Here is a 22,462-nt window from a genome sequence, read left to right on the forward strand (position 1 = left end):
GCAGACGATCAAGATTTGTGTCAGGAAGAACTTCCAGGAAAACACATGGAACCACAGATGGATACTGGAGCCTCTGTGGTGATGCTGAGTGAAAACAGCAGCAGCCAAACTTTGGATCCAAAATCTTACTGAACTGAAAGGCTGCATAGTCCAGTCTTGTTTTGTTTTTTCTTCATCTTTTTAAGCGACATGGCTGCCAGATATGAATATGCTTGTTGTCTGTGGAATTTCTGTGTCACACACATCCTGTCATTTGAAGATGGGCTTTCCTTCCAACTGACGTCTTACAACAGAACTGAACAGAGACACAAAAGTGATGCTTGTAGGGTCGGAATCTACCAATCTGGACTCTGGTCCTGATGAAAAGACATGATATTGTGTCAGACTGTTGAGTGTCTGAATGAAATACGAGAAAATGATTTATATTTCATATCTTACTCTTTATTGTACGTCATGTTATTTGTCTGCCCACAGGGCAAAGCTGAATGAATTACAGGACAGTGTTGTCCAGCGTCAATGTCAAATGACAAACCTGTAAAAAGAACAATAAAAAAGAGATTTTTTTTTTTAAAAAAAAAGGTGATATCAAAGAGCGAGATAGATTATTGAAAAGCAAAACCTGTTTAGTTAAAACTTCACAGTGGGCAGTTTCAACTAACCAGGTTTCAACTAACCAGGTTTCAACTAACCAGGTTTTGCTTCACTGTGCTTATTATTATGGTTCACATTTACAAAATAAAAAAATGAAACAGATGTTCATCTGTTGTTTGTTAATGTACAAGCTGTGACTCACTATAACTCTCGTTATAACCCCATAATGACAATGTGAAAAAGGTTTTTTTTTTTTTTTTTTTTTTTGCAAATATATTAAAAATAAAAAAAACTAAGAAATCACATGTACATAAGTATTCACAGCCTTTTCCATGAAGCTCAAATTGAGCTCAGGTCCCTCCTGTTTCCACTGATCATCCTTGAGATGGCCTCGGAGGATGTTCATTCAGCTTAATTGGAGTCCACCTGGGGTCAATTCAGTTGATTGGACATGATTTGGAAGGACACACACCCAGGGCCATAGCACCAAATTCTGCCCCCCCCCCCACACACACACACTGTTATGTTCTTTTTTATTAACGTAAACACCAAATTTCTAATGTGTAGTCAAACCAGGTCTAAATCATGTATACCTTAGATCACACCTGGGAGTCAGAACCCTTTTTAAAGTTGGGGAGCAATATTGAGTTGGGGGGTCTGGGGGACCAAATTGCACCATGGTGCAATTTGGTCCCCCAGACCCCCCAACTCAATATATCTATAGCTTTCAAGCTCGCCTCTCTTTTCAAAGAATTTGGTTATCAGCTGCTTTCCCTCATTTAGTTTTCTTTCTTTTTACTAATCAGTTCATCTGTCGATTATTTATTCGATTATTATTTTTTTTTTACTTACATGTGAGTTTTGCCATTATTTCTTTAAGTGAGTTATTATTAAAAGGACTTTATCACGTAACATTAACGTTTGACCTTGTAACAAAGTTATGTTATATTCTCGTCAAAAACATACTTGGAGTAGTGTTTAGTTTTATTTTGCACATACATACATCACCGACACACCACAAAGAGATTTCCATCAGGTTTAGATGCCTAAAGCAACTATCTCAACCACTGACAACATATTACAGCAAGAGTCCACTAAAGTATTTTAAAGGCCTGACTAAAGTGTAATATGTTATATTTAAATTTTATTTTTTCTTGTGTAAAAACACAGCTTAGATGTGGTTTGACCGAAACAAATTGTCATTAAACTTAAATAAAACAGGGATGAAGTGGAGGTTTAAGAGTCATTAGTTGTTCACAGGAAACACTTATTTATTTCTATATTTATTTATTTATGTTCATTGCTAGTTGCATTTATCTTTTCTGTTGTGTTTAATCAGGTTCTTTTGTTTCTTTCTCTAAAATTGCATTGTAGTATTACTGGTTATTATTACTATTATTGTTGTTGCTATTATTGGTAATATATAAATAAAAAATAAATTAAAAAATATTACAATTTGTAATACATTTGACTCTTTTATGACAACAAACGCTGAGCCATGAATTATTATACAGAAAACAAATGTGCTGACAGCTGCAACAGCTTAATGCTAACTTTAACATTGAAAACGCCATAGACATGCTAACGCGTTAGCATCGGTCCCGTTTCTAACTTGTAAAATACATCTATCAACTGTTTCAGAAGACCATAACAGGTCAGATGAACATAAAAAGGTAAATATTACTCACAGACATATGCTCTTTGGGGTTTTAGTGGGGAAAAATTAAGATGAAGCGAAATAAAACAATGAATCAACAAAGCAGAAGCAAATCGAAGCACTGCTTTGATCTGTGAATCACTGCTTCGATTGGTTCAAGGTTCAAAGCAAAGCCGTGCTGCAGAAACGGTTGATTTATATGGAAGAAACGAAACATTTGAGGTAAAACAAGGTTATTTAACAACTAATCCATGACTAAATTAGTTGACAACTATTTTAATAATCGATTAAATCGATTAGTTGTTTCAGCTCTACTAAACACCTCCTCTTTCTGTGAGATCCCGTGTGGGATGTGTGTGTGTGTGTGTGTGTGTGTGTGCCGCCTGTGCACGTGGACTAAACCATTGTACAACTGTGCAGGTGTGGAAGGGCCCTCAGAGATCTTTCAATAGAGCAGAATTATGTTTTGCAACATTTATACATTCATTCTAATTATATTCTTTTACAACATGAACTGTATGGACATTAATAACATGCAACACAAAAATGTATTTAATGCCAGTTTTTTGTGGGCCCCCCCATGCTCTGGGCCCTGGGTACATAGTACCCTTTACTCCCCGAGTCCGACGCCCCTGCACATACCTGTCTACATATAAGGTCCCACAGGTGACAGTCAGTGCACTACATGTAGTCAAAGGAATTGTCTGTAGACCTCAGAGACAGGATTGTCTCAAGGCACAAATATGGGGAAGGGTACAGAACCATTTCTGCTGCTTTGAAGGTCACAATGAGCACAGTGGCCTCTATCATCTGTAAATGGAAGAAATTTATCTCCACCAGGACTCTTCCTAGAGCTGGCTGCCCGTCTAAACTGAATGATTGAGGGAGAAGGACCTTAGTCAGGGAGGTGACCAGGAACCTGATGGTCACACTGTCAGAACTCCAGCATTCCTCTGTGGAGAGAGGAGAACCTTCCAGAAGGACAACCATCTCTGTAGCAATCCACCAATCAGGCCTGTAGGGTAGATTGTCCAGATGGAAGCCACTCCTTAGTAAAAGGCACATGGCAGCCCACCTGGAGTTTGACAAAAGGCACCTGAAGGACTCTCAGACCAGGAGAATCTTGGGATAATTCAGGGGTCTCTAGTGACCTCGCCTCCCCCCTGCCTCTCTTATCCCGCGCGTCTGTTCATTTGACAGACGGTATTAACCAGTCATTTAAATTTGAACACAATTTCTCTGAGGGCTAGTCCACCACTCAGAGATTTATTGAACATGATTTAAATGTCACAGATTTTGACAGAATTTAAGTTTTTACAGAATGAGTGAGATAAACAAAAACATACCCAGAAGTTCTGAGGGTCCCAGGAGCTGCAAGCTTCCAACCAGCAATCTGGTGTTCCAGCAAGATGACAGCAAGGAGGAACCCCGAACAGTGGGCTTTGTATTTATACCCTCATGCTACTACAATGTTTTTTCTGCTAATCTTTGGCGTCATCCTTCATCTGGGTGGTCTTGATCCCTCTATTTCGTGGCATGGTCCTACCCACATGCTCTGTGAAGTCTCTGTTCTTGAACTGATAAGAAATTATGGGCAACAACTGCTAACTGAAAAACTGTCAGCAAGTCACATCACTCGGTTATACCACAAGAATGTTTGCACATTTCAAAATTACACAACTTTCTAACAAACAGTTTAGTCTCCTTCTCTGGCGGTTTGTGGTCTGCACTGGCATCCTGTTCCATATGCTGTTTGCAACATATAGATTTCTTAATATATCTTCAGGACCTCAATGAAACACAATACACAATTCAAGAGCATTCGAACATATAACTCAAAAATATTTGAATATACTGTATAGATATCATGTAATTAACCTTAGCTATTGATTACGTGTTTAATAAGCATTGATAAATATTGATCACTATGAGCGTATGAGTAAATATTCTTCAACAGCAACAAGCTCTATTAATATATAAATAATGACTTCTAATAAAAGATTAATAATATTATGATGATACTGAATGGGGAAAAAAGCACAAAAGGTTAATGCATATTTAAGCACATTAGGATATATTCCTTCAAAAAACAAAATTCTCTGGTCTGATGTGTTATGCTGTAAGGCGACGTGGCTCAGAGAGGGTGGGGACACAAAGGCAGACTCACACACTGGAGTGTAGGTTGATCAAAAAAAGGCAGGCATAAGCAGGCAGTTGTTTGCTACACAGAGTAGCAGTCAGTGTGGCAGAGGTATCAGGCAGGGGAAAGGCTGAGGCATGGTCAAAAACTGGCTGAGGTCAAAAACACAGTAACAGAGAGTTTAAAGGCTGAGACAAAAGTCAAAAAAATCGGCAAGGGAAACAGGACTATGACAAAAGGCTTGGACGAGGTTTACAGAAACAACGAACTTGCAAGAAGAACCAAACACACAAGGCTTAAATAACCGAGGTGGCAACTAGGGATGTGAATCGTACAACAACTCACAATTCAATTCAACTGCGATTCTTGGGGTGACGATTCGATTCAGAATCGATTTCGATTCAAATAGCTCTGAGAAAATAGTTATATTACTTAAAAAATGTTTATGTTTAAGAAAATGCAGCTTTACAAGGTTAATCAAGTGATTCTAGTTGTAAATTTACTGATCTGCTTTGCTCGTTCAGAGTTGGCTGGCAGTTTAGCAAAGCGCTGGTCAGTAGTCAGCAGATACCGCTGCTCCGCTCCTTTTAGCTCCGGATCATAGCGTAGCATGTGGGCTTGCGGAGTTGAAGTGTTTCCGAAGTACTTGACTTTCATTTTGCAGATTTTGCACACTGCATAAGTCATGTCAAGCTCCTTCTTACGCAGCAAATAATAAAATCCTAAATGCACTCAAACATTTGCCTTAAGCAAAGACGGTGCTGGTTGAATTAGCTCTTCGTCCGCCATGCTAAGCTACAGCTCACGAATGTTTGAAGCATGCCGAACCCTCCCCTCGTGGGGACGCTCTTAGTACGGAAGCTGTTGCCTGACAAACAGTACACACAGCGAGTAAGTAAGAAAATGTTTTAAAAAAATGCTTTTTAAAAATCGATTCTTGGACATTTTGGATCGATTCAGAATCGTAATAAATAAGAATCGCGATTCGGATGTGAATCGATTTTTTCCGGCATCCCTAGTGGCAACATGTGGGACAAAGATGAGAGCAAGAGGGTGCAGTAAGACAAAAAGCAAAACCGACAGAAATGGAGGTGTGGAGGGAGGAAACAAAGATGAGTTGAGCAGGTGCAAGAGAGTGCAGTGCAGAGAGTGCAGAGTGAGCACTAAGCATATAGAAATAAAGTGAAAGGTAACTTAAATATAATGCAAAAGAATCTACATACAGAAGGAGCAAAGAAACAAAACCAAGAAAAACAAAGGTGAGAACTGGAAAGTGATCAACAAGACAATTAAAGGCAGGGGCTGAAACTAATATGTGACAAAAGCAAAAACTAACAGAAATTACAAGCAATGACTCTAGTGGTAAAATGCAAAATAAAACCAGTGACTAAAGTAATCCTAAACTGAAAAACAAAAACAGAGGATCAAAGTGTAAAGCGGGCGCAGACAGAAAGTGACAAAGACCAAGCAGGGGAGGACATGGGACCAGACATGGACAGAGCTGACATGATGAGACAAAGATTGAACTCTTTAGTATCATGTTTGGAGGAAACCAGGCACTATCTCTACAGTGAAGCATGGTGGTGGCAGCATCATGCTGTGAGGATGTTTTTCAGCAGCAGGAACTGGGAGACTAGTCAGGATTGAGGGAAAGATGGATGCAGCAATGTACAGAGACATCCTGGATGAAAACCTGCTCCAGAGCGCTCTTGACCTCAGATTGGTGACGGCTCATTTTTCAGCAGGACAATGACCCTAAACACACAGCCAAGATATCAAAGGAGTGGCTTCGGGACAACTCTGTGAATGTCCTTGAGTGGCCCAGCCAGAGTCCAGACCTGAATCTGACTGAACATCTTTTTAAATTTGAATTTCCTCCATGTTGGAATAAGGCTGTAACATAACCAAATGTGGAAACAGTGAAGTTCTGTGAATGCACGGTAAGTCAGCAGTGAGACTCTTCTCGCTTCAGGTGAAAACTTCTTGTCTGTTGTGTGGGCCGCCAGAAGAGGAGGTACTGCTGACCCACCACCAGAGGGCGCCCTGCCTGAAGTGCGGGCTTCAGGCACAAGAGGGCGCTGCCGCCTCACAGGAACAGCCGAGGTGACAGCTGTCACTCATCAACTATGACAGCTGTCACCGATCATCTGCACTTCACCCCGGATAAAAGCAGGATGACACCTCCACCACGTCGCCGAGATATCGTTCTTCTACGGAGGTAATACTCTCAGCCTGAATATTCCAATATTGATTCCAGTAGATACATTGTTGCAGCTGTCTCCCCGGAGGACCGGCGTGGGCCGCGACTGCTTCGCTCTGCTTTCCGCCAGATAAGTGTTTGAGACAGGAGCTGCACGAGTGTGTGTTAGAGGTGGAGGTGGAATTCCCACCGTTGTTGTTACTGGGTGTACACACACCCACACTTAACTGTCTTTGCTCTTCGCCAGCAGTACCAGATCCGACACGCGGAGACGGTGGCCACCTGGGGGACTCGGGACCTGGCGGCTCCAGTATCCTTCAGGTTCGGTGGCGGAGGAAATCGTGTGGTTCCGGTTCTTCTCTAGACGGACGTCTCCTGTCGTCGAGCCTGCCCACACGACACCTTTATCCATTGACTTTGTATTTATTCTATAATCGGCTGTGTGTGGTTGTGGCATTCACAACAGTAAAGTGTTCAAATTTAACTCCTTCTATTGTCCGTTCCTTTACGCCCCCTGTTGTGGGTCCGTGTCACTACACTTTCCCAACATGTCTAACAGATTTGCTTTATGAATAAACACACAAAGACGGCTTAAGGCTGACAGACTGTTATATATGTCAAAACAGGTTCATGCACATGGTGTGCACAAGTGGCTTTGGGCACATGTGAACCTTAGACTTTCTCCTTTTGTCCTGACTGTAGGATCTGGGGACATTGGTGGAGCAGTTAGCCAGGTTCCTGGGCATTTCCTGTGACAAGGCTCAGTTGGAAAGTCTGGTGGAGAGCTGCCATCAACTCATCAAGCAGTGCTGCAACTCTGAGGCGCTCGCTATCTGCAGGGGTGAGTGTGAGGGAAACCACAAGCCAAATTCACTCTAACAACACCAACCTGTGTCAGGGTGAATCTCATGGACACATTATGAGAATGTTGTTCATGGAGGCTTGAAAATACGACATGGATAACACCACACAACAGCGAGAAACCCGTCAACACATGCAAACCAACCAACAGAGGTGTTTTCAGTGTGGGTCTGTCAGGTCTTTGTGACATCTATCACCAGGGCGTGTACAGATCAGTGTGGCATCAAAAGCAGAGTTCTTTGTTCTGATCCAGTGTCCATACCCACAAAAGTTGGATAAGTGCTGTTCAATTCAATTTCAATTTATTTTGTTTGTATAGTGCAAATAACAACCACCCTGCAGTCTGAATAAAGAAAGTTATAGCCAGAAAATCTCACATGGAATGTCCGAAACCTGCACGTGCACTGCAGAAAAGAATGGACAATAGTATACAAATAATGAATGTTTATGAGTTCAATGGTACAAATATTTCATGAGGTGAAAGATGGAACGTACCATTCAGATCAGTTGTATCCAGGCCAGACAAACTGATCAGGCAGGTTGGCTCTGTGGTTGTCATGAAGCTGGACTCTGTGGTGACGGTGGCAGAGAAGGGAACACTGGACAAACTGCTGGGCATTATGGATGATGCATTTTATCCTTGAGAGGCTGATAAGCCTGCCGTGTTTGTGGTTGAGCAGTGAAAAACACTTTTCCAGCTTCACATGAACAAACTAAATCCCAATTATGAAAATTCCCCAGCCTCTGAAATCTTCACCTTCTCCTGCAAGGTGAGCGTTTGCTCCGAGATGTTATCCAATTTGTGTCTGAGTTCAAGGGTTAACACAGTCTGAGAATGCATCACCTTGCCCAACTCATTAATCATGACGGACAAGCGAGGGGTCGTGGTTTTGGCGGCAGCCGTCATGCCAATCTTCCGGTAGGTCAGGGCAGCACATAAGCCAATAAGTACCAGCCCTCCTACTATGAATCCAAATATGAATATATCCTCAACGTCCTCCACAGAGAAAGGCGCATAGCATGCGACCCACCAAGTCTCATAGAAGATAGCCCGCAGGGTAAGTTCCATCCGGGCATGCAGGGTCCCCCGACCCTGATCTTCTTGTAGAAAAAATGGTGTCAATAGCATTCAGAGACCAGCTGATCAATTCCATGATTAATCCAATATAGTTTGAAGAAATGGTGAAGTAGGGACTTTGAAGGTTGGATCAGAGATAGAGGAGATGCGACCGGCCTCGCTGGAGTCCCAAGCTGCATACTCACACAATATAATATCATTTCATGTTATAAATAAAAAGGTATAATTAATAAACCTGAACAATGGCCTAAAGCCGAAACAAAATACAATTGATTCAAGATTTTTTTCCCAAGTACTTTCAAAGTTGGTTTTCCGAAAGTTTTGTCTTTGTATTTCAGTTCAGTTCCAAATATTCCCCACTGGAGTTTCACAGTCCATAAATCCAGTTCTTGGTTCAGGGAAAAAATAGTAGAGAGAATATTCCTACCGTAGGTTGACGGTGATTGGTTGGCTCGCCATCCAGTGGGGGAAGAAGGAATTCCAGCAAGGAAAAAACCTGACCAGAGAGTAAGGGTGTTTCCCAACAGTACGGGATGGGTGTCCAAAGGTTGTAGACCACGTATCAGCGGGAGGATGTCCTGCAGATTATATGGCAAGGACGACCATAGCGCAGTTTCCAGGGTTTATGCAGAAATGTCAGAGTTTTTTTTGGCAAAAACGCCAACACCAGCCACAGCAGAGAGCAGCGTGGCTCTCTAGCGCAGCAGCACATCCAAGCTGTGAGAGCCACAGTCAAGCAGGAGGAAGTGAAAGTTGGCAGGGATATATAAAGAAAATGACCCGCAAAAATAAAACCACAGCAGGAAGTAGGGGCACTACGTCATGTGGGTTACACCTGTTATGAAGGGTTTCTTTGGGAATGGAATAATAATGTTGTTATAATAATAATAATGAGTGTTTGAAACAGGAAGGAATCACACACAGCTTCAGAGATCTGTTAAAGATCTGTGTGAAGATGGGGGCCAGCTGGTCAGCACAGGCTCTCAGACATGAGGGTGAGACATCATCAGGTCCTGGAGCCTTTTTGATCTTGTGTTTGCGAAAGTGTTGGCATACATCCTCTATATACATCGTTAGTGTGGGTAGTGTTGCAGAGGGGTAAAACAGGTTAAATTCCTCAGCCAGTCGGGAGTTCAGCGTGTTTCTGGTCTTCTTGTACAGGAACCTGTTTCCCGTTCTGTAGGCCTCCTTCTCTGCCAGCGGAGCTGCCTCAGTTTCCCAGCAAACAAAGGTTTGTTGTTGCTGTATGTGCAGAAGGTTTTGGTCTGCACACACAGATCCTCACAAAAACTGATGTAGGATGTCACAGTGTCACAAAGTCCATGAGTGTCTGTGGATGCAGCTTCAAAGATGCTCCAGTCTGTGCAGTCAAAACAGGCCTGTAGCTCCTGCCTCGACTCATCGGTCGACAGAGCGATATCCTTTATTATTATCACTTTACCGAGGCGTTGCTAGGCCGGTATCGTAGGTTTCCATTGACGCTACCTTGCTATACCCGCCGGCTGTGCAAACAAATGATATTCGCCCTCGTCTGACTCGGGTGAATATCTGTCATTTTGGGCGACTGGACATGGACGTCGGGCCTCTGAAAATGCATACTGCCCTCCAAAAGCATGTTATTGTATTATTATTATCACTTTACCGAGGCGTTGCTAGGCGGGTAGTGTAGATTTATGTCAACGCTACCTGGCTATACCCGCCTGCAGTAACGAACGAGTATCGGCTTACCTGCCTGCTATGCGTAAACAAATGACGTCACAGCGCGCGCAGCCCAAGAACTGTCGGCAGAGGAAAAGATAAAAAGGCGAGAAGTGCGTGTTGCTCCCAATATGGATGATTTTCTCATGGATAGTCCGACAAAGAACAGCAGCCAAAGCAGCCAGCTTGAGGAGGACGCACTGGCGAATTTGGAGAGCACCACCTCGTCTAACTTGGGCGAATATCGGTCATTTTGGGTGACTGGACATGAACGTCGGGCCTCTGAAAATGCATACTGCCCTCCAAAAGCATGTTATTGTATTATTGTTGTGTAGCAGTGGTCAAGAATGTTTGCGTCCCTGGTGGGACACGTGATGTGCTCTCTGTATTTCTGGTGGCAATGACTCAGATTTGCTCTGTTAAAATCCCCCAGAATAATGAGGGAGTCTGGATACTTTCTCTCCACATCTGTGATCTGATCAGCGAGCTGCTGCTGCACCTCCGTTATGCACACTTGTGGTGGAATATATATATATAATGTTATGTAAGGTTCGTTTACATGTTATATAATGTTCTGCCTCCTCTCGTCTTCCCAGAGAGCTCCGTTACGTGGTCTGCACACAGCAGCTGGAAGGTGCAGAATACTGTCGGGGTTATGTTCACTGAGTCAGGTTTCAGTGAAACAGTGCGGCCGATGATTTTATTTTGTGACGTAATAAAATCATCGGTGTTTATTATTTATTCATTTGTCTGTCTGTCTGTTAGCAGGGTTACGTCAAAACTACTGTACAGATTTTGAAGACATTTCCACCACAGATAGATATTAGGGCATGGAAGACTCCACTGAATTTTGGATGTGATCTGCTTCAGCTTCATCCTGGTAAATTAAAATATTTTTTTCTCTCTCTTTGCTGTGTGGTTCTGCATTTTTGGTTTCATCTGCAACTAAACCTGACAGGAGGATGCTGTCAAAACAGGCCAAACACAAACCCCTCACAGAACACCTCATGACCGCCCGATGGGCGCACGAGTGCGTCACTGCAACAGAAGATTGTCCACTGTCACATGACCAGAGTGACGTGAGTTTGGACGTGAACTCAGAAAAAAAGAGCAATAACATTTCAATATCACAGCCAGTGGGCGTGCAGTGACTGGGGCTATGTGCTGCCATTTCTATGAATAAAGTTAATTTTATAAAGCATGTTTCTAAAGCGTAAAATGATTTCCTTGTCAGCTGATGTTCACTGAGTTCATCAGAGACTTTTGTGTGTGTTTGAATCTGAACAGATCAGGTGGAGAGATTTGCCATCTACTTTTCCTGCAGCTGATGGTTCATTCTAGGCTTATGAAAGCTCCAGTGTCAATTCAGCACAAGTGGACATGAAGCTTGACTGAAAGGACACGTCACATCAGACATATCACACAAGTAATCTGAGCCCGATTACTGTTATGATGACAACCTGTAGTACTAACGAACTAAAAACCTAACTAACCAGAACACTGTCCATAGTGCCCCTGTAGAAGGTGGTGAGAGCTGGGATGGGTAGCCTAGCCTGCTTAAGCCTCCAGAGGGGTGTAGCTGCTGTTGCACCTTCTGTATGATGACCATGGTGTTAATTGATGTGGACAGGTCATCCACCTGGTGTACACCCAGGAACTCCATGGTGTTGACCATCTTCACAATTATATCCTTGGTCTTGTCAATGTTCAGGAAGACGTGTTTATTGCACCACTCTGCCAGCTGCTCCACCTCCATCCTGTAAGCGGTCTCATTGCATTTTGTGATGAGACCCGTGACTGTGGTGTGAGGATGTGATTGCTGCTGACACTGGCAGCACAGTTGTGGGTGTGAAGGGTGAAGACTTCACACAAGTAAGGCTAGACCTTGACCTTGGGTGTGAAGCACCTTGAGGCAGCTTTGTTTTGATTTGGCGCTATACGAGGTCTATTAGAAAAGTATCCGACCTTATTATTTTTTTCAAAAACCATATGGATTTGAATCACGTGTGATTGCGTCAGACAAGCTTGAACCTTCGTGCGCATGCATGAGTTTTTCCACGACTGTCGGTTGTCATTCGCCTGTGAGCAGGCTTTGAGTGAGGAGTGGTCCACCCTCTCGTCGTTGTTTCATTGTCAGGAAATGGCGGAATGATTTGGGCTTTTTTTTCCATCAGAATTTTTTCAGAAACTGTTAGAGACTGGCAGCTGGAAACCATTAGAAAAATTTATCTGGCTTTCGGTGAAAATTTTACGCGCGAAGCCTCCGCTCCTCTTTCCATGACAAAAACTCCTGTAACAGTGGAATGTGCCATTCATTTCCAAACTGGACGCTGTGTTTTATCCGGGACGTCGTCTGACTAGCACAGGAATTGTGAAAAGACGTGGACATCAGCACTTTTTCGGCACATTGAGACAGACGTGCGGAGGAATTCCACGCGTCGCGGCAGTGCCGCATGGCGCACAGGAACGCCGTGATGAAGCCTCACGGGACATGTTCTGACATGTCCAGGCACATCCACAATTTCTCGGATAATCACTCGATGGAAAAACCACCGACAGCTGTCTGAACGCCATCTCAAAGCCGTCCTGTGAGACCAAAACGGAGGTGGCTTTGTCTCGCTCCATCAGCAAATCGGTCGTGACGCGCGAAGCCTCCGCTCGGCTTTCCATGACAAAATCTCTTGTTAAAAGTGAAATCTGCCGGAAAATGGTTGATGTCCAGCTCTTGTGATAACCAGAGAAAATGCACACGACGGTCCCGTCTCCACAGAGCCATCTGTTTAGAAATGATCCGGTGGTTTGTGGCTCTCGATGGCGGCACGGAGCGCGGCGCACCGAGCATCCTAAAGCCATCCTTAAAGCTGTAGTAACAGTCCTTATTCTCTGTGAAGCCCGTAAAATTTTCACCGAAAGCCAGATAAATTTTTCTAATGGTTTCCAGCTGCCAGTCTCTAACAGTTTCTGAAAAAATTCTGATGTAAAAAAAGCCCAAATCATTCCGCCATTTCCTGACAATTAAAATCCGCCGAGGGGGTGGACCACTCCTCACTCCAAGCCTGCTCACAGGTGAATGACGCAACCGACAGGCGTGAAAAAACTCACGCATGCGCACGAGGGTTCAAGCTTGTGTGACGCAATCACACGTGATTCAAATCCATATGGTTTTTGAAAAAAATAATAAGGTCAGATACTTTTGTAATAGACCTCGTATAAACTAAATAAGTTCAACTGAAATAAATTGAATTGAAGAGCAGGAGGCTCAGCACACATCCCTGAGGTGAACCTGAGCTCACCAACATAGACCATGAGGTGTCACCTTTAACTCTGACTCTCTGCTGCCTCTTTGTTAGAAAGTCCAGGATGCACTTGCAGGTGCCAGTGTCCATCTTCAGTGACTTCAGCATCTTCACCAGTTGCTGTGGAATGATGGTGTTTGAAGGCTGAGCTGAAATCAGTGAATGGCAATCTGGCATCCCGGTTTCGGGAGGGGACAGTGTCAGATGAAGGGCGGTGGTTATTGCATCGTCTGTGGATTTGTTAGCTCTGCATGCAAACTGTAGAGGATCCAGATGTGCAGGGAGGCAAGCTTTGATGTGTTGCATGACCAGCCGTTCAAAGCACTTCATTCATACATGCTGAGGTGGGTTTCTTCGGCACACATATAACTATAATGCTCTTGAGGCAGGCGGGCACCTTAGAACAATACAATTTGTGTAGAAGTGTTTGAGCCTGTCTTGGAGGGAAGGATCATTGTGGCATGTCTAGGGGCAGGCTTGCTGTCTGTGATGGTTCGAAAGCCTTGCCATAAGTGGCGTGTTTCCTGGGTGTTGGTAAAGTGCTCATGGAGATTCTATTTATACTTCCTTTAAGCCTCTCTGACACTCCAGCATAGATTTCTTCTGGCCAGTTTATATACTGCAGCATCTTCAGACCTGAATGCAACCTTTAGCAGTACATGGATTTGTTCGTTAATCTGGGGTTTCACCGTGCAACACTTAAAAGTTTTCATTGTTGTTACATTTTGAATGCACTTGTTAATCTCGCCCAAGACAGCCTCAGTGTACATACTCCTCTAATCAATGATGTCATCATATGTGGCAGCCTCCCTGAGCCCACAGTGTGGTTTCAAAGCAGTCTGACAGTGCACTGATTACACCTTGTGGCCACAGTCAGACTTCCTTGAGAACCAGTTTCTCTTGTTCCACTTTGATTCATTACGATTCCAGTGCAATACAAACAGTGCGATCATTTTGTTATTACAGTTTGACCAGTGCAGTCCTTTTGCTATTACAGTTTGTATTGTTTAGCTGTTTTGGTTTTTATTGTTGCAGCAGTGGTGGCCGAGTGGTCAGTGCACCTGGTTTCCCTGCACTGTGTCATTGGTTTTCTGGAAGTTCTTGGTTCAAACCCCTCCCCTTCCACATTTCTCCATGTAATGTGGAGTTGTGTCAGGAAGGGCATCCAAAGTAAAACTTGTGCCCAATCAAAACGTAGATCCACTCTGGCTCTGCTGTGGTGACCCTGAGTGAAAACAGGGGAGCAGCCGAAGGAACTTACTGTAGCACACGCGCAACATGCAATGTTCTGTTTAGACACAATTCACCAAGTCAGATCATCATCTGTGGTTGCAATGTGTGTCCAATCAAACCTGTTTCACATGCATATGTTCCACCACTTGCGGTCAAATTGTGTTCCCTGCTTTACACGTTAACAAGCCAAAATGTGCATATCACTGCTTTCCCGACAGGACCCCTTTAGGGAGAAGTACGATTGATTGTTCTCAAAGCTGTCTCGACATCTGATTCTGATCACTCACTGTATTGTGGCAGGCGCAGACAAAGGTCTGCCCCTGCTGTGTATGTAATCACTGGCCCGGCCCTTTGATGTTTGGATGTGGAGGTGAGGAGTATTTGGAGCAATTCTTACTAGAGATGAGCTTTTTTCTGTCAGTATTTAAGCCTGTCAGGTTGAGAGTCACTCAGAACTCACTCAGAATGGAGATAACTGAGAGTAACTGAGGTGGAGACAAGCTTTGTCCTGATGGGTACAAGTGTGTCAGGAACAGGACCTGCCAAAGCTGGCAGTGGCTCAGTAACGCTCATCAGAGTGCAAGCATGCACCTACGACATGGGGCTGACTGACCTCTACTCCATCAATGACCAGGTCAGACACTTCTGCGGGATGCTGGAAGGCCTCGGCTATTTTGACACAGTGCATTTCACTGGCTCCTTCCAGCAGGTGCAGCAATGACCACTACAGCCTGGAGGTCGTCCACCACCCATCTGCATACACAACATCCCCACTGCCCACCCCCGCTTTGCCATTCCGGTGTGGAATGTTGATACGGCCACCCTGGAGGACTGGTACCCCACAAATAACATCTGGGAGGGCTGGAACACAACAGGACTTTGTGATAAAGCGTGTTACCCTACCAGAGTTCCTGTTGGCAGTAGGGCACTCCAATGAGGAAGACACTGGTGCTGGAACACCCTGAATCAAGTGATCAAGTCAAATTGCAAGCGATTACTGGTTGGCAATCGGTACATTCAAATGGGCCGAGACCAAGACAATCAAAATCATTGCAAAAGCCACTGAGCAGTGTGTTGGAAGGAGGGGAACTGCTATGACAGAAGGACGGTGGGTAGCTGTCAGAGAAGCTGTGTAATAATGATCATATCATAGATCAATCTCAGTGTTTACTGGCCACATTTCTGTGCTCACTGGCTGGGAGCTAAAATATTTAGTTCATTTGTCACATTGTTTGGGTGACAACTTGACTGGTCAGCTGCAATTAAATCTCACTGATAACTAGATAAAAGTATTGATCACACAAGATCAACATCAATGAAAAAAAAATTAAAGATGGATGGGTTTTTGGCCATATATATAAAATGAGACAGGATACAGACCAAATCCTGTCTGATTTTCACCATCCCCAACTTTGTGTGCCACCGTTTCTCAACTTTTATGAGTTTTATCTTTCTGTTGCTGTTCTTGTTTGCATTGTTAATGTTCTTTTTATTTGTTCCATCAGTTTTTCCTTCAGGTTTCCCATCTGATTTTTTTTCTTTTACTGCATGGAAGTCTGATATCTGATGTGCTTTTTAGACTTAGAACACAGCTGACAGGGTGACCTATCTCACACATGCGAGGTACACACACGTAAGGTGAGTCACAGCTGTGTGTTATATGTCATTTCTGTCAGCAGTTACAGGGGAGTCAGTCCTGGGGCCCATTGCACAAAAGTAGAATAAGGGATTAAGCCAGGATATTGTGGTTATCCTGGCTCAATTTATCTGTGAAAAGCAGGATAGTGGAAAATGGGATATGTTATGACATAAGTCACTCATGCTACAGAGCGTCCTAAACAGGAAGTGCCAAATTTCAAATCCACAGTAAAACAGGAAATGTTCAAATGTCAGACACTTCCTGGATTGGCATACGAGATCCCATAGAATCTCATGGGAACTCAGCTCACACTCAAACAGGAATTGCCAAATTATTAGTCACAGTGAAACAGGAAATGTCAAATATTGAACACTTCCTGGCATGGGTGGAGCTAGAGCGGAAGCCGGAGTTTGACCGGACTCCCCTGAAATCTGATTGGACACAGATGATTGACATGTCATGGCACCACACGTCTGGTTGAAAGACCTGCATATTGAAATTAGTGAGTCACATTAACTGCTAGGTTCCTCCTGTCCAGTAGTTGGTGCTGCGTACCACAAAAAGTTCTAATCCACCTTAGTAGTAGAAGAAAAATGTTTCCTTCAGATTTGAGCTGAACACTTTGTTTCAGCTATGGACGTCTAATCACACCAAACCTCTATTGGTGAGTAAACGACTATTTTATGGCAGAAATTAGGTCCAGTTGTTAAAAGCAGCATTTCTCCTTTAATTGGGGTTGGCTTATGTACACATGTTTAAGCTAACAGACAGCAGCTGGTTCTCTGTTGGCTTATTAACTGATAACTGAAACAATCCTTCAAATGGTGATACAAGCATGAAATTCTGCACAAATACAGCTGGAGCAAAATAAATGGAGCAACTTTAACATCTGTCCCCTGTACAAACTGAAACTGACCTTTGTCACCATTCTGGCTGCTTTTACCTCATAACTCCAGAACATTCAGTCATAGATTGTCCAAACTATACCTTTTTGGAGTCTTTATGATCAGGCAAATAATGCGGTGTACTTTTCTATATGATTGGAGCATCTTTTAATTTTGACCCCTGTGTAATTGTAAAATTGACCCCTACCTGGCTGCCTATTGAAAATTCAAGTGGCCAATCAGTTTTTTCAAAAGAGTGCATGTTGATGGGTTATTTGTGCTGAATGTGATGTTTGTATCTCCATTTGCAGGATTCCACTCTAAATATTCTCTTATCTGCTGGACTACATATGAGATGTAAGATGCTGCTCCTCACTGTTTCTCAAGTGCCCTCAAAAGTATTGGAACACTTGGTATTTCACACATTTTAATTTATTGCATTTCAAATACATTTTTTTCTAAAATTATCTTCCTTAACTCAAACTGAAAGCAAATCTCTACAACTTTGTATAAATGAATTAAAAACATAAAATCCAGCTTCCTGATGAAGTGGTGTAGAGGAGAATTTTCTTCAAAAGAAGACCTGAAAGTTCAGCTACAATTTGACAGAAAGTACATTTGAGATGAAAGACTAGATTTGATGTTTTGGTGAAAGAAACTTTTGTATTTCTTCATAATTGATGTAAATAAAGTGCAAGACATATTCAGTGACTTGGAAATGTTCATGTTTCCATCCCCTGACTTATCTAAAGAAAACTGACAAAAAAAAACTGATTATTATTTACAGGTTTTATCAAGTTTTAGAGATTTGCTTTTTGCTTTTTTATTCTTTATTTTTTGTATTTAAAATGGCATAAACAAATTAAAATGTGTGAAATTCCAAGTGTTCCAATCCTTTTGGAGGGCACAGTATCCTAACCTTATGATGAGTGTAAAATGAGTGTGATATTATTACTGTTTTGTTTAAGAAGGTTTAATTTTCACTGTTGCTGCACTTTGTGTCAAATCAGTCATATTGTATAACATATTAATATGAAAATTCAGTAAGTATATCTTCTATTATACATTCCAAATCTAAAGTGGAACTCTACTAGTGTTTACTAAGGTACACCTAAATACTGTATCTTTAAAGAAAAAAAAATTAATAAAAAAGAGAATAGAACCACTTAGGTTCCTGGTCTTGAGAACCAGGGATGGTAGGTTGAAAAGCTTTTTTAATCCCATGGGAACTCTCCCTACTCACCTAAGCAGCTCAGGAATATGGACAGCATGTATATAAGTGACATTTACATGACAATTTCTATGACAATATTGAGATATGATAATTTGGCCATATTGTTCAGCCCTACTGTCAACTAAATGAAAACTTTGCAGATTAATTTACATGTACATTAAAAAAAATGGTTAAAGTGGCAGGGTGTTAAGAGGGCTGTAATTAAGGGGTCAGCTGAAAGCAAAAAAAAAAAAAAAAGAAAGAAAAATGCTTAAAAAGCTGGGGGTATGGGGAGCACAGCCCCTCCAGAAGATGAAAGGCAAAACAAGGAAATAAGGAATGCTTAAAAAGTTGGGGGGTCTGGCCCCCCGAAGCTGAAAGGTTTTAGTCATGCTCATGCTCCCAAGAACCATTTTATTGAAAAAAGTCTGAAGGACCTAAAAGACATGGTTAGATAGCGAGGAGCTTTTCCAGGCATGTGAGAGGCAAATAAAGAAAAATGTTTAAAAAGGCGGGGGGTCTGGGGGAGCAGAACCCCCCCAGAAGCTGAAAGGTTTTTGCCATCCTAATGCTCTCCTGAAACACTGACTCAAAATAAAGTCTGAAGGACCTAAATGACATGGTGAGATGCTGAGCTTTGCTCGTTCATGTCCAGGACATTTGCATATTATAATAGACTTGAATGAATTTGTTCATCCCAGTCAAGATAGAAAATGATGTCAAGCACAGTATGTCTGCCACGACATGAGATCTGATCCTTAATTAATTTCATTACGAAGTTAAGTCAAAGATGGGAAATAATCAGGGGTGAAAGTAATAATATTATATTAAAGATATTCATATTAAAGACGGCTCTTAACCCACCTGCAGCGCTGCTTTTACGCAGCGCTTCTCTGCCAAAATTTCAAATAATATGAATAAAATTAAACAGTCACGCCAGCCAGAGTGAAAGTAAGATTATTCAATAATTTGTGGACCAAGTTGAAAGAAATCTGAAAACAGTATATCACAGAGAAATTAATCTGTCTATATTCATATATTTGTAGAATATACAATGTCAAAGCGACCGTCATGTGACCCAGCAAACTGAAACATTTCCATTCTATGAGAGACATAATCTAAAAAAAATCCGGAAATCACAATGTATGATTTTTAATAATTTATTTGTATGTTCCTGCTGCAAATACGTATTTCAACACCTACCAACCAGCAAGAATTCTGTCTCACAGACCTGTTAATTTTTCTTTAAGAAGTCCTCTTATTCTAATTTTGTGCGCTCGTCTCTAACCATCACCAAATGACACACTAGGGGTCCCAAAACCGTCACACTGTGATGGAAAGACCCACTGAGCCAGTGTAAAGATGTGATGAGTAGAGAACGAGAAAGTGTTCCTGAAACAGGTCATTTCTTCCAGACCTAAAAACAGGTTTCTCCATTGCCTTTGTGGTGTTTTAGCTTTAAACTGGTGACCTCCATTTGTTTGCTGAAAAGCTTCAAACTGACTATAAATTAGGACTAACTGCCTTCAAAGACTTGTGCAGTCGAAGGAAAGTGAACGTGTGTAGGGATGTAGGGACAGATAAGATTTTATCGATATCAATGCCATTATCGATTCCCTTATCGATACCTCTTGTGAATTTTCTGTGCACTAAAAGTTGGCTTTACAGGTTTTCTATGTCAACAATGTTTTAAATTGGTCACTGAATCCTTGAGCTCTGGACATAAATAAAAATAAATAAAATCTGTATTTTTTGTCAAAAGCATTTCCTTTCAGACATTTTGACATGAATGTCTCTCTGTACCTCTGAGCTGAGCTCAGCCGGCTGCTGCACGTCAGCGCAGAATGTCTCATTTTGGGAGGAAAAAACATTTTGATTGACTGCAGTTTCGTTGTATTACAATGTTTGTCATTTGATTTAAACATTTGATTTAAACACTTTACCAGGGAGTTGCTGAGCCGGTATCGTAGATTTACGTCAACGCTATCTGGCTATACCCGCCCGCTGTGCGTAAACAAATGACGTCATAGCGCGCAGCCCAAGAACTGTCCGCAGAGGGAAAAAAAAAAACTGTCCTCAGAGGAAAAAATGAAAAGGCAAGAAGTGTGTTTTGGTCCCAATATGGATATTCTGGATGATTTTCTCATGGATAGTACAACAATGAACAGCAGCTAAAGCAGCCAGCTTGATGAGGACGCACGCTGAATTTGGAGAACAGCACGCGCGCCAGCCGACACGACAATAGTTAAAGTGAGCCAACTTTTTATGTACGCGTTACGTGTTGTGTATCTCAGTAAAAAGTGATAATAATGCAGATAACACGCATTTGTCTTGCGGTATGCATTTTCTGATTCCCTCCGTCCATACTGTCACTTAAAATGACAGATATTCGTCCTCGTCTAACTCGAGTGAATATCTGTCATTTTGGGCGACTGGGCATGAACGGAGGGACTCAGAAAATGCATATCACACAACAACAGCATGTTATTGTATTAGTATTGTCTATTATGTAGACTATTATTGTTGTTGCGATTATTATTAATATATGAATAAAAATAAATTTAAAAAATTACAATTTGACTCTTTTATGACAACGAACGTGGATCCATTAATTATACAAAAAACAAATCAACACAAACATGCTGATGTGACCAGCTTAATGCTAACTTTAACATTGAAAACGCCATAGACATGCTAATGCATTAGCATCGGTCCCGTTTTTAAGTTATAAAATACATGTATCAACTGTTTCAGAAGACCATAACAGGTCGGTTTAACATAAAAATATTAAATATTACTCAAAGACATATGCTCTTCAGGGTTTTCGCGGGGAAAAATTGGGATAAAGCAAAATAAAACCAAATCCATGAATCGTAGATCGAAGCACTGCTTTGATCTGCAAATCACTGCTTTGATTGGTTCAAGGTGCTGCAGAAAAGTTGATTACAGACCCGCTGCAGGTCTGTAATCAATGTAGAGAAATGATCATTTTCCTGACAAACACCCCTCCAAAACAACAGCCACTCTGGAGGACCGATAAGGGAATCATTAAGCAAAAAGCTTATTGATGTCGGTGGATCGAATAATAATTTCTTAACGATACCCAAAAGGAACTGGTTCTCGATACCCATCCCTAAGTGTGATTATGCTGATACTGGGTCAGAATGTTTTTAAGAATTCACATAAACATTCAGAGAATTACAGACATTTCCTAACAAAGTTGTTTTTATCCTCCCTGCAGGACGTGTGGGTTTGTGGCAGGACGTCTTCACAGTGTCCATGAATGACAAGTTTGACTCTGTGTACAGACAGAAAATGGGCAAGTCGGACCTGACCTTTGACTTCTGCCTGTGAGGAGTTTATCTCGGCCCCTCCAGCTCTACCCGAGTACTTCAGTCAACACCCCAAAAAAAAAAAAAAAAAAAAAAATCACACTACTTTGTTGCTATTCAGTCTGGGCTCTAACACCTGAGAGTGGGAGCAAACAATCAGACTTTTCCAAATTCTTTGTCAAATCAACTTGTTTCCAACAAGACCTTGTAGGTGGCTCAGTGTGAATTTGGACGGGTTTTAGAAATCACTGACTTGTCTAATTTTCCACTGAGATCACTGATGTACTGAGGGTCAGCTGGCTCATGAAGACTGATGTAGACATCACTGATGTGAAGCACAAGGTCTGAGACAACCAAAGGATTTAGGGCGACTAATAACCAATGACAGAAAAACTGACTTCAACAATTATTTATTTCAAATTTTCAAGGTCGGTTGTTGATGATTTTAGAAATGTCCAACCTGGTTGATGAACAGAGTGGGCCTAATTTTTTTCTTTCTAATTTATTTCCTCAAAGCATACACAAACTGAGGAGAGACCAAAGAGAGATATTTTAAGTGCACAGAGGAGGGTCAGTGGGGACCTTTGGGGGATGTAGTGCAATGATGATTATTGAACATTTTCTAATGTAAATTTAGCAA

General features: G+C 42.0%; 1 protein-coding gene across 1 annotated transcript in view; it reads left to right on the forward strand.

Annotated features, from left to right (window-relative positions):
• sult4a1 (sulfotransferase family 4A, member 1) overlaps positions 1–21,894 on the forward strand; it is a 73,453-nt gene extending 51,559 nt beyond the window's left edge. Inside the window, exons 6-7 of the mRNA XM_034163778.1 lie at positions 7,291–7,429; positions 21,732–21,894. Of these exons, the coding sequence (XP_034019669.1) occupies positions 7,291–7,429; positions 21,732–21,844 (252 nt within the window). The 3' untranslated portion in view covers positions 21,845–21,894. The remainder of the gene's footprint in view (positions 1–7,290; positions 7,430–21,731) is intronic.
• Positions 21,895–22,462: the final 568 nt, after the last annotated feature.

Source organism: Thalassophryne amazonica, chromosome 22 (assembly GCF_902500255.1).
Source record: "Thalassophryne amazonica chromosome 22, fThaAma1.1, whole genome shotgun sequence".
Classification (NCBI taxonomy): Eukaryota; Metazoa; Chordata; class Actinopteri; order Batrachoidiformes; family Batrachoididae; genus Thalassophryne; species Thalassophryne amazonica.